Genomic DNA, 18,960 nt, shown 5'->3' on the forward strand with positions numbered 1-18,960 from the left:
TGCATGTGGGAGCAACACTGAAGCAGTTTGAAGGACAGAAAGGCGACGAGTCAGGAAATGTAGCGTCTGATCAAAACGCTCAGGGTGAGAGTCGACTCCTCCGCAGCTTCGTGAAGTGATGTGTGGTTTGAGGTTCGGTCGACTTGGACGTGTGTTTTGAGGAGTGAATTTGATTACAGGCGTCAGTGTAATAAAAAAAAATGACAAAGAATTCCCTTCAGATTGGTAACAGCTCTGTGGATGAGTCACCACACAACCATGACCTCCAGAGTTCAGTTTGAGTTTCCATCTCATCCTAAAGCTTTAGAGACAGACTGCACACAACCTGACCAGCAACACTCAGCTACTAGCTAAAGAATATTTTTCTTAAATTCATCAGGTGGCCCGACACCTGACGTCCGTGTCAATGCTTTGTGTGTGTGTACTGTTCACAACATCCAATTCATAGAAAGAGTACGTCAGTGTTGATTGTAGCTCATTGCAAAAAAAAATTAAAGCTGCATTAAATCATGGAATCAAGCAAATTGCAAAAAAAATAATTAAAAACATTGTTGAAGGTTTGCAAACATTAAAACTGAGCCCCGTCTTCTCAGGGTCTCTGTTCAGGGCAGGACACTGATTCTCACAACAAAATGTCACTTTATTAGAGTGACTTCTGCTCCTGAGGCAGATGAATTGTGTGTTTCACCTTCTCACTGTGCTTGCACGATAAGCATTTCAATTCTTATATAACCTTTGTTTTACTGCTGTTGAAGAAAAGGATATTGTGATAGTTATTGATATTGTTTTATTGCCTTATCTTTGTTATTCTGGTTAATCACTGACACTTGGACAGTTATCGTCCGCAAGAAAGTATTTGGTATCACTGAAAAAATATTGTTGTGCCAACTTAAAACAAATTACTAAGTTAACACAGTTGCATACTTTGATTTGAAATAACTTAATTCATTCGTGTTGCCAGTTAAATATTTCTTTCTTTTCAGTTTAGAAAGTCGACTATTTGAGATCAATTCCAAAATAATCGTTATTTGAGTGTTGCCAAAATCTGATTCCTTCTGCAGATAAGAATCCTTAAAGCTGAGACCAACATGTTTACTAATAACTAATGTGAGATGTACTGAGCATTTTTGTCCTGTAATGTCTTGTTGCCTCTTGGCTGACACATTCACTGACACTGATATTTTGCAATGAATATACGGACTTGGCAGAGTTATCCAGAAAAACTGGAAACTTATCCTGGAAAAAGGCAGAATCTGTCATTGACATCAGATTCGTCATTGATGTGAGCAATTTGTTCCACTCAGTCGATAAGAGGGGGTGGCTGAACTTGGATGAATGAAACAAAAACTATCTGCATGACATCATAGCCATTGAGCAAAGCAACTAAATATTTTTACGATTTAGGTTTAAAAAGCAGGTCTTGGCATCATTGTGAATTACAAATCCCCCCCATAGAGGATTATTCCTGTGCCGAAGAAAAAGGAAATGAGAATGTGCAGCTTTTTATTTTTTTTTGTAAACCAGCCTGATGTGGCTCAACAGCTCCATTCCTCTCCTGCTGAGGAATCCAACATGCAGGTCCAGACGTGAAATGACACGCCACCGCGTTTCTGTTGTGCATCGTTTTCACCGACCACAGTGAGAGAACACCTCGGTGAAAAGTTACTTTCACTCTCAAGCACCATCACCACAAATCACTCATTAACATTTCCCTTCTTTCCCGTACGATTGAAATAAGCACACACAGATGATGTTCTGGCTTATGTTTATGGAGAAGCTACACATAAAAAACATCAGGGTGAAGTAAAGATACGATTACATTATGTGCAGGTTCACAATAGGTTACACGTGATATAGAGGAATGGTCCGTGAAGGTGTTTTTAGTTTGTATCCGAAAGTAAAAGCAGACAAAAGAGTGAGTTTATGGGATGAATACGCTCCAGTAACTTCTCCATTTGTCCTCGGTTGTTGTTTTCAAATCATTTAATAACATTTTGTTTCTTTAAAAGAAGAAAAACATCCAGAACAAAGTTTCACGGTGACTCCTCTGTAAAGTAGTGGTAATAATATCATTCTTAAAAGCTACAGTTCATTAGACGAGTTCTACACACAAATAAAAGCATGTCAGCACTACACTGTACACTGTGTGTGTGTGTGTGTAAGTGATGGCTGGATCAGTCCATCATTATCACATGCACACCTTCTAAAAGATAAAGACACGAGGGAGGGACAGGTGGATACAAACTCGCTCCAGTGTAAGTAAAATAAAGTAACAAAGTAGAAAACATTCAGTCTCCAAGGTTTCACATCAGAAAAAATGGATTTGTTGGCATTTCTTTTGAAATCTTGTAGTCTTTGCTCCATTTATCATCAAGACTCACGGCGTAAATTCTCACCCAACAAACCTGAAACTTTATTTTCTGTAAAAAAAATCCTAAAAACATTTATGTATATATATATATATATGATCATTGCACGCTTACAAACCAAACACGCTTCACATCTACACAAAAACACCATAAATCAGTCTTGACTGATCACACACCCAAACTGACAGACATGCAGGCGATGGAGCTTCTATTCCGACAGGTTATAGAAATCTGAAAGTGTTGGGAGGTTCCGGAGTGGAGAAGGTCTGGTCTGAATATCCAGTTAGTGGTTACTGCAGTGTGTTGTGGTTATTTTCTTTTTCAAAACGCACGACTTTTGGTGACCGCTGTTGGGGCACGTCGGCCCAGGTCAGTGAGAGTTCAGTCACGTGCTCATACAGGACCAGAGTAGTTGTTGTGGTTCTGCGAGTCGCGAGGCTGCGGGCTCGGCTTCCGCTCCAGGTGTTCGATCTCCGTCGTGTCTGGCGGCGTGCAGGGAGGAAGTCGCTGCTTGAAGAAGTCGGAGACGTAATGAACCTGAGTGAAGAAATATGATAAAAAGTCAACTTCAGAGATGATGGTGAAGTAAAAACAACACAGTATAAACACATCAGTACTGTAATGAACACTATCTTTGTCAAACGTAACCTTTTCTTTTTTTAGATGGATTTATACAAATATTTGTACCTTGAGGTCAGGCTTCTCGCCAAAATCAAACCAAGAGCATTGCAGTTATGAAATAAACCTATTATTAAAAATTGTTATTGTCAGGTCTGATTTCAGCTCTGTGAGAATATTTGATGCTTTAGTTACAGTGTTGTCGAACATGTTGAACTGCAAATCACAGCCTCAAATTTTTTTGCTTTAGGTTATGATAATGAAGTAAAAGTTAATTGGCTATTGAATAGTGACATCATCGTTTAGATTGGTTGCGTTCTTATTAATAAACCCATGTGTTTTAACTTTTTTAAGTGTGGGGTTTCTTACGGCCATTTTCCTCATAGCTTTTTTATACAAATGACAGAAAACACAAGGTCACACTCACAGTGAGCACAGCGATGAGCGCCCCCTGCAGCAGCCCCACCAGCACGTCGCTCCAGTGATGTTTGTGGTCCGAAACACGCGTGTATCCCACGTACAGAGCAAACGCCACCAGGAAGAACTGGATGGTCGGTCGAACCAGTCGCGTCCACTTCCCCTGCATCCGGGCATGGAGATAGAGCTGCGCGCACACACACACACACACACACACACACACACACACACACACACACACACACACACACACACACACACACACACACACACACACACACACACACACACACACACACACACACACACACACACACACACACACACACACACCATTTTAAAACCTCTGTATTTGTAACTTATATACACTATATAGACGATAGGTCTGATTTTCACGGGAAATTATAATTGAACAAAATCGACAAGGTTTGTTTTTACATTTATGCATCTAAAATGAAAGAACGACCAAATCCTGACCCCAAACTTATCTAATGAATTAACACCCTTAAATTCAAACTAAATACTTTCTAACTGGAAAGGATTTAAGCCATATAAAAAATGACCAAAGTTGGATTTATTGAAATATTAAAAGTTTAAATGAATCTTAAATCTCTGCCGTTGGCTTAAAAACTTAACAAAACAAACAAAGATGTAAAACTGTTATCTAGCAAATATCCTTATCTGATGAGTTCTTATCTCCGACCTTGTCATTGGTGCTTTTAGTGTCGAACTATGCAAAGTGAGAATTTGAGAATCTGCAGTGTTCCGGCAGACATATGCAGAGTATTGCAGGATTAAAACCGTCCACTCTGTCATCTTCCGTCCATTGTGCCGTGTGTTGCTTTACAACAATGATGTTTTTAGAAGCGGAGCCACGTGTCCGCGATGACCACCTTCCCCTGTTCGGAGTCACTTGTGGGTGTTTTTGGTAAACACACGTTTCACAGCCAACAAATGTCTCACGGCAATGACGGCATCACTCACCGACAGAAAGAGCATGCAGTAGATCCCGAAGGACGAGTGGCCGGAGTAGAACGATAACCTGAGGGAGACCAATGGAAACAGAGAAGAGAATTAACACTCACATGTTTTTAAATCAATATTATGACGAAGTGAAGAAGAGGAGGAATCAGTCTGAAGTTTATTACCCACCTGCAGTTTCATTAATACCAATACATGATGATTTTAACTGCATCAATACGATTTTTACCTCCACCACAGTTGTGTTTCTATTGCTGGCAGGATTACGCAAAAACTACTAAACTGATTTTCTTGAAACTTGGTGGAAGGCTGGGGTAAGGACCAAAGAAGAACCCATCAACTTTTGGAGTGGATTCGATAAGGGGAGTTGATCCCCCCCCCGTTCCTTTAACATTGCCACAATTTGGCATTTTTTAAATTTATGTCAATTTCTCAAGAAATAATGAAAAAATCAAGTAGATCTTAACCAAATATGTCAACTGCCAATATTTATAAATCTGTATGAGTTGGATGTTTCTGATCCAAACTCAGCCACATTGATAATAACATATTTAATAATTAACAATTAGTAAGTCTTGAGTTGTTCCTAAATGTGAATAAATGCTGTCATTATCGACTGTTGGTCTGCGACAGAAATTACGTTATTTATTCATTTTTCCAAACCTGTTCATTTCGTTTAGCGTGTACAGTCAAGTCATTTCAGAAAATTGATCCGAGAGGTAAAAATTCATGACCTGACAAGATCTACTCCCACACTACAACTTCAACTATGGTGGTGGTGGAGTGTTTGAGTGAAGCACCTGGATTCAGTCACGTTGCGGGGGTTCCCCGTGCAGTTGATGTGCGTCATGTATCCGTTACAGCTGACCGGGGCGCACACGGCCAGGAAGTTTGGACGGGGACGGCCGACGGTGAACTTGGCCAGGTCGGTCAGGGATTGGCTGACGGCTCCTCCGAACAGAAAGGTGCCCACCACCTTGTAGAGAGCGGACAGGTACTGGTTGAACTGGGAGTTGGAGTGGAGCCGTTTGGTGTGCACCAGGTACGCCTCTCCCGTGGTGATCTGAGAGGGAAATACAGAGAAGTTTGAGGTGAAATGTGGCTTTGATGGTTTTGCTTTTCTTTGGGTGTGACCACATCTTCATGGACTCACGATGATGATGGAGCAGGAGATGGTGACTGCAGCCATGGCCCCGTGGGAAATGGTGTCTCTGCGGTACGGACGGCTGATGCTCTCGTCATCGCAGTAGATTCCTCTCTGGTACGGGCTGAACGTCAGCGTCAGGATGGCCGAGGGCAGAGCGGCTGCAGAGAGAAGAGATGACTTTTACGCAGCCGTTTTCTTCCCAAAACAGTTCAACCTTAGTTTCATCAGGCCACAAAACATTCCCCCAGCAGTGTTAAGGAGCTCTGTGGCAAACTTTAGACCTCAGTGATGTTTGTTTTTAAGAGCGATGCCTTCCCCTGTAATGACATTCCCTGGACTCCATGCAGATGTGCACCTTGATGTGCGTATGGCAGGCTCATTAACACAGATGTTAACCAGCTGCAGAGATTCCTTTAAGGCTTCAGCTGTTAGTCGGGTTGTTTTTGACCTCATGGACAACTCAAGGTTTTTTCAGAGACCCTCCAAAAAAAAGAAAAGGCCCCTAATGTTTGTTTAAAGTGATGATGAGAAGTGAAGACAGGGATTTGACTGTCGCCTCTGGGAACCACAATGTATTGTTTTGTGCTGTCCACAAGGGGCGCTGCAACAGCATAGGCAAAGCGTGGGGCCCTGAGCTGAGAGGGGGCCCCCCCAAGAACAGCTGATTAGTCCACAGAAAGGATCATTTTGTCAGAAGCCCTTTGATTGGTTATGTACAGGAGACTTGATCGACACCATGATCAGAAAGCCCCTAACGAGGCCCCATGACACAAATTTTCTGATAGAAACTTTGTAATGTTATAGGTTTGTTTGAAAAAAAATGTTTTGTGTATGCGAAATACAACGACATCCGATCTGAGTTTGGGGAACAATGTGGTTTGGTATCATGTTTTTCTTGGGTTCGGGCCCCCAGGTCCCTTTCGCCCGGTGCCCCCCTAAAGTCCTGTGAAATGCTCCTGGCCGGGGGCCCATCCCGAGAGCAGCCGAGACCCTTCAGTTCCGCGCCGACAAGTCAAACATGAACTTCAGCACAATGAGGTGCAGCTCAGGAAACAGCTAAGAACACAGCGACGGACTAATCTGTTGGCTTTGGGCAGGAGGCTCCACTCTGCCAAGTAAATGAATTTGTCATCAGTCGAGCTCAGTGGCAGCGGCGTCACCTCTGCACGGCAGGAACCGCGCGTCACCATGGAAACAGGCAGGACAGGATAACCATGACCTTTGACACGGGGGCACCTTTTGCACAGTGAAGAGCCTGGGAGCCGAGGATTGAACCAGGACACACACACACACACACACACACACACACACACACACACACACACACACACACACACACACACACACACACACACACACACACACACACACACACACACACACACACACACACACACACACACACACACACACACACACACACACACACACAGTGCTGTAAATCCTACAGAAGGTTTTAAAACTCATATTTATTGTCCGTGCAGTGAGAAATATTTGGTATGTGTGTGAAGACAGACACCAAACATTGGGTTTTAACAGTTTCTCTAAGTACACACAGACAGACACACACACACACACACACACGCACATAAACCCGTCTCTTAAATCTGAGCAGGACAATAGTCCAATCGACAAGAGTGATGTCAGGAACTTTCTACACTACAACCTTTAAATAGTTTTCCTGTTTTCACTGCAATTCGCAGAAGCTGCTGGAGCCAATAAGAGCGAGCGATGGACGGAGTTTGTTTTCGTAAGCAGGCGCCGTATATTTACTGGGTGATGCCATAAGAGCGGCTCAACAATAACAGATTGCTTCCTTCCTCCAGAGTGTGTGACCGTCACTCTGACTGAATGAAACCGCACAAGGACACGTCCCGGACAGGTAATTTAGTGACGGTAATTCCCCCGTGATGTCATGCGTGCATGTGGCGAAGAGTGGGAATTCAGTCTGACACACACACACACAGTGGCAGTCTGTCAGGAGCAGGTGTGACCATTTATACCCAGCATTTCCTCTTCTCCACTTCCTGCTACATAAAAAACCATAAAGTACATTAAACAAATTTTAACGTCACCTCAGTAGAGTTCAGACTTCATGTAACTCACCTTAGATTCAATCAAACTGCACCAAATTTCACAAACTCATAGATATCAGTCCCCTAAATGTACATTCAAATAAAATATCAAGATCTATGATTATTCTGAAAATGTCAAAAACATGATCCGGATCTCCACAAAAATCCTGCAGTTCTTTCTTGGCCCATGTTCCATCCTTCAACCCGTATTTTGGAGAGATCAATATACTAGTTCACACATAATGCTGCTGACATATAAACAAGCTAACAGACAGGGATGAAAACTTAACTCATTTGACCTTATCTGGTCGTATAGAATATTATATTGATGTGTGTACTTCCTGGTGTGTTGCTCTCTGGTTACATGCAAAGTTAAAGGCAAACTGCCGCCTAATTTGCTGAATGTAATTCAAAAACCTTGCAGCAAATACTGGAGAGTTTGTTACATTTTTTAATCATTCATTTTATTATTTAGGTTTTTAGTTTTAGGTGGTTCTGGACTGAGAGCAGCTCTAGAGAATATGACCTGCTCATGTCAACATAGATATGTTCTGTGATTAACATGAGAAGAATGCAGCAAGATGCCCCGAGGACAATTTGAATAGCCTCCAAACACCGGATGTGATATTTGTCACCATCTCGGAACAAGTGCCACTAATGATCGTTGATGACGAGCAGTTTATTTTCTTTAGAACAGGAGGCCCCTCCCTCTCAGAGTTCATTATACCAGCAGGTCGAGCGTGCTCACAGCTCCACTTTGAACTGTGGCCATTGTTTACTCTGCAGGGTGCAGGGATAACACCGAGATAAGAGCCTGCTTGTTCCACAGGTCTCTGGAGGCTCCACGCTGCCAGGGTGGAGTGGACAGAGTTAGACAGTCGCCCACACACACACACACACACACACACACACACACACACACACACACACACACACACACACACACACACACACACACACACACACACACACACACACACACACACACACACACACACACACACACACACACACACACACACACACACACAGGCCCAGCGAAGTCGATGCCCCTCCACCCCCACAGTGAGTTCCTATTATCTGAGCAGGACGGGCTGTTTTTATCTGCTCTATTATTCCAGAAGACCTGGTATGTTTTTATAGGTCTGTCCTGGTGGGGCTGCCCCCTCCCCGACCACAGGCTGTGTCACACACCGGCTTCATTCCCCAATTCAATAACTGGTCCTTTCTCCTTTTTATACACATATTAAGCTTTTTTTAGTTTTTCCTTTCCTCAGAAACAATGGCAGAGACGTCACACACAAGCGCATTCACGGAAAACACGAATGCTAAACTAAAAGAGCCACACAAAGAAAAACAACCACAGGGGAAGTGAGCGACACTTCCGTTGTGGTTGTATTTCTGATGTGTGGTTTTTGCATTCGTGTTTTACATTAATGCGCTTGTGTGTGATGTCTCAGCCGCAGCATTCTAGTGTGTTATGTAGGTTTTGAATGTTTGTAAAAGTTCTGCAAAGTTAGAAAGCCCAAAGTTCACAGTAAGGGGAGCTCCTCTCCTTCGCAGAAAACACAAGCTCCTGAAACACGTCGCCGGTAGTCGGCTGACACGTCCGCATCACGATGGCCCAAAACCAAAACTGTTTCAGAGGTTGAAAAGAGATTGAATATCAAAAGAAAATGGCTATGATCATAAAATGGGTTCCGAGATGCAGCAGTGGGAAGTAATTTACTAAATTCAACAGATCAACAGTTTTGAAATTAGCTTATTCGCTTCCTTTCTGAGAGTGAAACAAAAAGATGGATTCCACTCCCACGGTAAACCGGTGAGTGGAGGTCATGTGGCTCAGGTCAACTTGTAACGTAACTGAGGTCATTGTACAATCAATTTTAGTTTGGGCTAACGACTCTCAGTGCCTTGTTGATTTGCAGGTTGTGAATTTACTACCACTTAAGTAGTAAAAGTCTGTTAGGAACTCTCAAAAAACATCTTTGTTTCCCCCTCATTATTATAGAATATTCTCACTTTATTTATTTTTGTCGTTTTCTTTATTGCTTCCTCAGTGACATTTTCCTTCCTGTGTTTTCTTCCAGCCTCAAGATCCGTCCATAATTCTTTTCTGTCTTCTTCACCATCAATACTTTTACTTTTCTCAGGTATATTTCAACTCCTATTAGTTATTTTACTATTAATAACATTTACTGGAGGATATTTGCTTGTAATAAAGGTATTTTTTATTCTAATCTGACATTTTACAAGTAACTTGTACTCTAGCATCTGCCCTCAATGTAGAAGCTGCTCTAATCTCTCTTTATAAAAGAGACAAACACACACACACACACGAGTTTCTGCTGAGTTTCTGCCTTCAGTCCGCAGGAGAGATAATAAAAAAAAAAAGAAGGAAGAAGGGAAAGTATTGTTTTACGCTTTCACAATCTCCACTGGAAAGAGCGCAGCCCTGATTTCTCTTTGAGAAAATAAACACGGTGGAATCTGGGATCAGACACAAGTAAAACTTCCCCTTGACCCGTGACCCATCGGGAAGCGGCAAGCGTTCCTGTTTTTCAGCTCTCAAGACGAGAGTCCGAGCCGCACTGTGACTCCCACACGTTCACTGAAGAACCTCGTACAGGCGACAGTTCTGTTTACGAACATTTGTCCCACGTCAAATCTCAGCAGACGACTGTGAGGTCTGTGGGTCGGCCGCGGGACCTCGCAGTTTGTTGGCTGACGGGGATCCGTGACTGGTTCACCACATCACACTGAGGTGTTCAGATAAAGCCAATATTTAACTTGAGGATTTTTCTTTTTGTTTGTTTTGGAATCTTATTTTAGACATTAGCCTTTCAATGCTGCGTTTGTTCCATCCTGCGATACAGAGAAATCGCCTGTTTAAGGCCACATGTGACGTCTTTATGCATTTTGTTGACGCAGCTTTTGTTTTCAGCACAATAGCCATCATCGCTCATCTTTTATTTGGAAGGGTTCATCTACAAAGAAAGTGCTTTACTTCCTGTGAGGCCGGGGGGTTTTCCTGGGAAAGTCCTGCACGACTCTGAGTGATAAGGAATTCTTTCCTTTTTTTTTTCTTCAAAAAAGTCATGTACAATGAAAACTCAAGTTGATTTAAATGAAATGCTTTTAGATGTGGAATTGTTATTTTAAGTTCAATAAACTAAATTCCAAGTTTATTTAACTCAGAAACATTAGTCTGTGAAGATTTTCATGTTCGGTATAAACTTTTTGGGGATTTTACAAATACATAAACAACATATCCTTACTAGTTAATCATCTTTGAATAAAGTATCTAACAAAGATTATTACATATTAAACAGCTAATTTAACACGGTCTCACAGTTCATAGTGGAGCATTTGTCTTCAGCCTCTTTCCTTAATTCCCTCTCATGGACGATGAAGGGTGACGAGCATTGAGAATAAAATAATCAGCAATCTGATTATGTATTGATAAGGATCAGTACGTGTTTCTGTAATGGACTGTATTGATATTGTATTGATTGTTCCGTCTAATCAACCACTCAAAGCTCTTCACACTACAAGTTTGATTCACTCATCCCTGCACATATTAATACAGCACTTCTGTGCAGCACCTTTTCTATCACACCAGTTATACACCGTCAGCACAATGTGGAGTTCATTATCGTTCCCAAAGACATTTCCACTTGAAGACGGGAGGTGCCGGGTTCAAACCATCAACCCTCTGGTTTGGGGACGAACCGCCACAGCGTCCCACAGTGGACGTCATCTTTAACTGAGGGTGACAGCTAACGACGCTCACACTTGAACTATACTGCACCCAGCTACCAGAGGGCGATGAAGACACTTTGGCTTCACTTTTGGGAAATGTGGTATCGTTAGTCTTTATAAACAGTCTTTGTTACTGACGTCTGCAAAGTGAGAGGGAAAAACTGATGCTGACTTTTAATCTAAGACACAGAAAACTGAAATAATTTGTAATAATTTAACTTCCTCTTCCAAACAACCACCACAGTGCTGAAAACACGCTCTGAAACCATCACTCTCTCACAAACACACACACACATCTCATTTTCACACAGGAATGTCAAGGAGCACAAGTCAACACTGTCTACTTGACTTTGACAAACACTTGGCAAAAGCAGACTGTGTGTGTGTGTGTGTGTGTGTGTGCGCGCGCGTCTCAATAAAACAGTTGAAGGAGCAGCTTCCCCTCAGTGAAATGTTGCTGCGGAGATAAACAACAACAGCTGTCTCTGTTTCACATCTGAAGAGTTTCTGTGACTCTTCAGTCAAATCATCAGCTTGTAATGAGAAGTGAGAGTGGACGTGCACACGAGCAGCTGATCCTCACTGACGATCTTCACCTTGACTTTGTGCCACTGAACATTTGTGTATGTAAAGCTGAGATAAGTTGACTGACAGAAAACTAAATCAACACCAACATCCTGTCTGAGGCAAACATGTGATACATTAAACTACAATGTTGCTTTAAAATGCTTAATATTGGTGTCGAACATTTTTTTATTATAAAAAATAAAAATAAAAAAGTATTTAAACCGAAATAGCTTTTCATGCTTAAATGTACAATATGCAGCTTCCGTCTCTAGGGGTCTCTCAATCATAACAACAAAAATACCTAGTTTGATGATGTCGTGAAGCAGCATGGGATCATGGGAGTTGTTGTCTTCACCGCCATTGCCAATGAAAATCTACCAGATGCGACTCAGGAACAAATCACAGATGAGGTAATGTAATAAAGTTTTATTCATGTTACGCAGCAAACGGAAAAGAATAATCTTGATCCCAGAAATGACAGGCTCACAGTGTTTTTCCTTCGTCTTACGTCATTTGCCCTGAAAGTTGTACCTTGAATACAATCGGGGATTTCTCTGGGTTTGAACATTGTTGGAGACATTTTGGATAATGGAAGTACACAAGTCAACAAAATACAGTATCCAACATAGGTCTAGTTGTTTTTGGAAATTCTTTAAAAAGGCCTGAAGCTTGGACTGATGTGACTGCAACGTTGTTTGATTGTTATATAATATAATATGATACATTATAACTGCTGAATCGAAAGAGTTCAGATAATGAATCCCACAAACCAAAAGCTTCAACTGTAAATCTTATTTGTGTGAAGCTGCAATTTCATAAATGTCCTTTTGACTCTGGATTCGATAAATAGAACACAAACAAACAGAGGCATCAGAGTCGTAAGAGAACTGCGATGGTTAAACTATGATCCCAGTGTGTGTGTGTGTGTGTGTGTGTGTGTGTGTGTGTGTGTGTGTGTGTGTGTGTGTGTGTGTGTGTGTGTGTGTGTGTGTGTGTGTGTGTGTGTGTGTATAGCTGGGCTCAGTCTCTCTGACAGGCAGCCAGGAGGACTTCAGCTCTTCAGTGTCTCTTTATGTCCAAACTTTATGACTGAGAACATTTCAGAGTTGAGTTCAGACAGTTTCATCGTGAGGATTTAAACTCAAACAGGAAACAGAAGTTTTTTTTTTATAAACAAAATAGTTTGACATGTTGGGAAATAGGTTTATTCACCTCGTTCTCGAGGCTACAGACTAAAGGGGATACGGATGCTGCCATCATGCACTTGTGACGTCATTTGGAGCCAGAGTATTTGAAGTAGTGATCGTGGTGTGTAGCCACTATGCTAAGGTCCCATCGATAGACACACTCTAAGCGAGCCAGTCTCAGCTGTCAATCATGTTTCATCTGAACACTTCAGAAAAATGTTATGCACTGCAGTCAGCCACCAGGAGGCGATCAAGATGTTTTGGCTTCACTTTACTGGAGCTTTCCTATCGTCTATCTTTATATACAGTTTATGATATTTATATAGTCTATGCCTTGGTTCTGTCCAAAGGTACAAAACAGAGACACATCAATCTTTTCATCTTAGCGTATTTCCAAAACATAAAACTATTCTTTTAAAAAGGAAACAAGACCAGTTTTTACCCTTCAAGTTGTTTTTGCCTTTTGAAAACATCGAGATTTATTATATGTTCTCGACAGAGTTCAGGTACACTTCATGTCAAAAGGACAAGATAGGGACCAAGGAAAAAGTGAAACTATAAGATGAACAGAGCAGCCTGTTCCCTTTTATTATTAAAATTGTGGTCATTTTACTGATATGCAAAATGTAGCCTTAGCCTGAGAGTGTGAGAACACACGTCCTGCTGTCGTGGTGTCTGTGTCAAACCTGCATGTGCAGCAGTGTGTGTGTGTGTGTGTTTTCTAAACCACACTAGGAAGTTGTGTTGTATCTACTGTGCAGTGGTAACAAATAATGGCAGGATGGGGGTTTGACTGCAGAGAGGAAGAGGGAAAAATGAAACACTGAGCAGATTCAGAGATCTGTTACAATCTGAGCATTCAGCACATTCCTACCGTATCACACACACACTCACACACACGTTTGTACATCTATCTTAGTGAGGAAACTTATTGGCGTAATGAATTCCTTAGCCCCCCCACCCTAACCATCAAAACTAAATGCCTAACCCTAAGACTAACCTAATTCTATCTCAAAACCAAGTCTTAACCCTCAAAAAGCCAATTGAAAAAGTGAGGACCGGTCAAAATGTCCTCATTTTGTAGGTCTATGCTTAAAACTGTCTTCACAAAAGGCATAAGTACAAGTACACACACGCGATTACTGCTCCTATAGCCTGATAGAACGCAAGGTAAACTTTTGGGGATTTTATTATCTTATTACTTTCTCCCCACCTCTCCTCAATTATTACATTTTTCTTGATCAAGTTACAATTTGAGATTGTCAGACATGAAGATTTGATGCTTTGATTGATAATTGGACAAAATAAATTTCATATTTGATTTGTCGAAAACGTCTTATTTTCTGTGATTGTTGACTTTATGATGTTTAATGACTATAGCAGTTTGATTTCTTAATTAGTTAAATAATAGTCTCAGTTTATGAACGGCAGGAAAAAAAGGTGAAATGGGACGATTTTAAGAAGCTGAAACCATCAAATATTTGACATTTGTTATCAAACACTTGACAAAACGGTGGCAGATTCATTTAATTTTGCTGAACTATTCAACTGATCTTTGCGGCTGTGGTTTGATCATTAGATTTACATCATTATAATGTATCTGTTAGTGTTGAGCACAGATCACATCCTAACGTTACATAATTCTATTTACTTGTATTGGTTTCAAACTATTGAAGTTTGTCGATTCAGATGGGTTTTCATCTAGTAAAATCTATCTATAGACAGAGTGTGTAAAAAACTAAAATCACCACCTACTTTACCTCTGAGCTGCACTGACTCACACAACATGAGTCAGGGCACAAAACTTCAAATTATATAAAAAATATTTTCAATTTTGAAAACATGTATGACTGACTTTCACACCCATCTGACTGAGATGAACTTCACGCTTAGTCAGCTGAATACTTTGTAAACTACTCGTCATTAATCACAGCAGGAAAAATGACACCACATCCCTGACTTGATTTCACAACAGTGGGATTTACTGGACTTAACTCTAATGTTCTTTCTGCATGATTGCTTTCATTACTTTAGTCCCAGGATGTCATCGACTCTGCCGTCTGCAACTTGACTCATTTTTAAATAGAATCAGTTCGTCAGCACGTTTAAGAAATCATTATCGTTTCCTTCAGGGTTGTTAAGCAAGAAATGAGTTTATACAAGCTTTAAAGAAAAGTGAGGGGGGGCAGATGGTGGACTCCTCGTCAGTTGCACACACACACACACACCTGAGTTTATGTGGAGTGAGGAGGGAGGTGAACAGGAGAACGGTCATTATCATTCCTGTCAGTGACCAGATGGGTCCACAACTGGAAACACACACAGGTTTGCACAACTATCATTGTTAGGACTTTTACAACCAAAATGTGACAAAATTATATCCAACCTGAACCTAACCACAGTTTACATCTTACCCCTAACTTTAACCAGGAGCTCAGAAATGATGTTTAGCCTCATTAGGACCAGAGGTTTGGTCCCCATGAGGTCCACTGGTCCTGACAAGGTCAGACCTGGAGAAGGTCCCAAAAGGGTGACCAAAATCAGTGGACACACACACACAGGTTTGCGCAGCTGTACTTGTTAGGACTTAGTATTGACTTCCATTGATTGTGGACAGCCTAACCGAAACCTTATCACACACACACACACACACACACACACACACACACACACACACACACACACACACACACACACACACACACACACACACACACACACACACACACACACACACACACACACACACACACACACACACACACACACACACACACACACACACACACACTTGTGAGGACCAGGCAAAATACCCTCGGAACATCAATCAGCGAGAACCAAAATTGGCCCTCAAACTATAGAAAGACACACAAACACACACTTCACAAGCATTCCGCAAGTTCTACTTTTGACCTCATATTTCACACCTAAGAAAAACATCTACAGGGAAACTTAAAAGAAGAAATCGACTTTGCCGTCAATCTCCCTTTTTTTTTTTTCTTCACAAGTCTCGTGCTGTGAGCGGCTGGGACATAAAGTAGAAGCTGGAAGATGTCAGCTCTGTTAATGACTTGGTGTCAACTTCAGAAAGGAGAGCAGGTCGCAACAAGCATGTTTGTTCCCTGTATAGTACTCATCGCATATATAACATGCACCACCAAAGAGCCCACCCTCTGACACACACACACACACACACACACACACACACACACACACACACACACACACACACACACACACACACACACACACACACACACACACACACACACACACACACACACAACAAAACAGGATTTTTACTGTCACAGAGAGAGATTCATGGTGGATGATCTTTGCTCTTCCTCCTGACCCCAGGTTTTTTTAAAAAAGGGGGCCACGAGGTGCAGGAGGGAAAAATGTGCAAACAAGCATGGAAGCATTCACAGAGACTGGAAATAATTCATCATCAGAGACAAGTAGAGATGCAGAACACACAACCCAACACAACTCAATCCAATGAGCAGCCGGAAATCAGACTGTGTGTGCATCACCAACTCTGTAAAGCCTGATACTGAGATAAGATGCTGTGTTGTACCTCAACCTGAATGATTTTATGGAAAATTCACAAACACAAGGATCCAGCAGTGTTATTGCTCCAACACTGTGTTTGGCCTATTTGAACAAGATAGAGACAAATGATGACTTGCAGAGTTCAGTTGTGCTTCTGAGTATAAAATGACTGTCTGCGTATTGTGCAAGTTTTGAAAGCTGATCATGGTTATCCAAACATGAAGTTAGCACCCTCTCCTGCTCTTGCACAAAGCTCCATGAGGCAACATGTGTGTGATATATCTATAAATCAGTGTCAGTGTTGGGCAATCCCGCGCGTCGCTGCGCAAACTTCCCAACACAAACTGGGGTTTTTTATCTCAATCTATATCCTGATGGACGCGCATGAGATGAGCTGTGGATCAGCCATGTTGTCAGTAGAACACAACTCACCCACAGTCACGCACAGAATATCCACCACGATCAGGATCAGCTTCTTCCTCCCTTGCTCGCTCATGGTTCCTCCTACAGCGTCCATTCGCTTTCATTAATTATAAAAGAAAAGCGCGTTTAAAAGCAGAAAGTGTCGCAGTGAAGAAATGGAAGAAGCAGCTGGAGGGACTCTCAGGGGGGGGGACACCATGAGGACTAGTCCACCCAGTCCTTGTTCTTCCGGCTCCTGTGAGTACCTGTCGGCCGCGCGTCTGTCTGTCTGTCTGCGCTGCGTCGCTTCAGGTGAGCAGCAGCTGCGTCCTGGGTGGAGGCCGGCCTCTTTACGCACGGAGGGGGCGGTGGCTGTGGGAGGATTCCCCCACACACCCCTCCTCTCTCTCCCCCACACCCACACCCACACACCCACACACACACACACACACACACACACACACACACACACACACACACACACACACATGTCCCCATGACTTCATAGGACCATGCCTTACAGTCATTTGCTGGATACTTACTTTATAATTACTAACCCTCACCTTAACTATAGCATGAACCTAACCTGAACCTAAGCATAATCTAAGCCTACGGACTTTATTTAACTTTTTCTATACGGGGCTTTTTGTTCCTATAAGAAAGTGGAGTCCCCATAATGTGAGTGTGTTGAACAGATTTAGGTCCCCACAACACGAGTTATACCTGGACCACACACACGTACTTGCATCTTGGTATGGACACTCTAATGTAAACCTAATTTTAACCTGATACCTTAAAACAAAGCCTGAACCGTAAAACTGTCAATCAATCAATCAGTGTATAGCCTGTGAGCTTAATAATCTGTACATGGTGCGACATCCTCTGTTCTTAACCCTCAGTTAGGTTGAGAAAAACTCAAAGAACAGGGGAAAAACCTCAGAGAGAGTCACAAGTGAAGGATCCCTCTCCCAGGACAAACTGAAGTGCAATAGATGTGTCACACAACAAATTCAAGGAATGAATCACTGACAAAATAACAATATTAAAAAAAACATGAGAAAATTATCTAACATTAATGGTGTGATATAACCACGTTTTCCCAACATGTCCTCACAAATATAGACATAAAGGTAGACTCACACACACACAAACACACACACACACACATACACGTACACACACTCACACACACACACACACACACACACACACACACACACACACACACACACACACACACACACACACACACACACACACATCTTCTCTTCACTTTCTCTTTCTATATGTTGCCCTCTGGATTTCAGTCGAAAGCAGTGAAATGAAAAATGTCCGGCTCGACCACGTGCTTAACTTTTTGGCTTAAGGCAATGACACGTCACAACTCACCTTAAACAGCCTATGGCCTTAACCTGTTGTACATCGTTAAAGATTTAAAACCAGTTAAGGAAGATTAAGGACTTTAATTCTCCATTTGGCACAAAAACTGAAGTCTGAAGGCTACTTCCACTGTATCAATGTTTGTATTGAGATTAATCCTATGCATTTCAAATAGTTAGCACTTATTCAAGTCCATTTATGCCAGGAATACAAATAGGAAGATGGTTTGCACTATTCTTTTTTTTGGCAGGAATCATTTTCATCATTTTATGTCACAGTGATTTCCTTGTAGCTTCCTCAGTTTCAGGCATCTGATCTTTTTTAAGTAAATTGTCATCATGGTTCACTGGAGCACGTGAACAGGACTGTAACAGTCACTGTTTACGTTATTAGTAACACTTGTTGTTAGAAGAAAACGTATTTGCTGCAAAAACCTTTTAGTTCCTTCACTTCTGTTGGAGAAATGAGTCCAAACACAGAATCGTCACACAACATATGTTTTC

The 18,960-nt window shown here is 41.8% G+C and overlaps 1 protein-coding gene across 1 annotated transcript; it reads right to left on the reverse strand.

The window, feature by feature from the left end:
• Positions 1–1,748: 1,748 nt before the first annotated feature.
• LOC118116484 (phospholipid phosphatase 2) lies at positions 1,749–17,426 on the reverse strand. The gene is made up of 6 exons (XM_035168199.2): positions 17,108–17,426; positions 5,539–5,690; positions 5,186–5,448; positions 4,389–4,446; positions 3,415–3,591; positions 1,749–2,906 (listed from the first exon to the last, which is right to left on the reverse strand). Exons 1-6 carry the CDS (start codon positions 17,190–17,192, stop codon positions 2,763–2,765), a joined length of 879 nt encoding a protein of 292 aa, XP_035024090.2. The 5' UTR covers positions 17,193–17,426; the 3' UTR covers positions 1,749–2,762.
• Between the last annotated feature and the right edge of the window lie 1,534 nt (positions 17,427–18,960).

This window comes from Hippoglossus stenolepis, chromosome 10, assembly GCF_022539355.2.
Source record: "Hippoglossus stenolepis isolate QCI-W04-F060 chromosome 10, HSTE1.2, whole genome shotgun sequence".
Classification (NCBI taxonomy): domain Eukaryota; kingdom Metazoa; phylum Chordata; class Actinopteri; order Pleuronectiformes; family Pleuronectidae; genus Hippoglossus; species Hippoglossus stenolepis.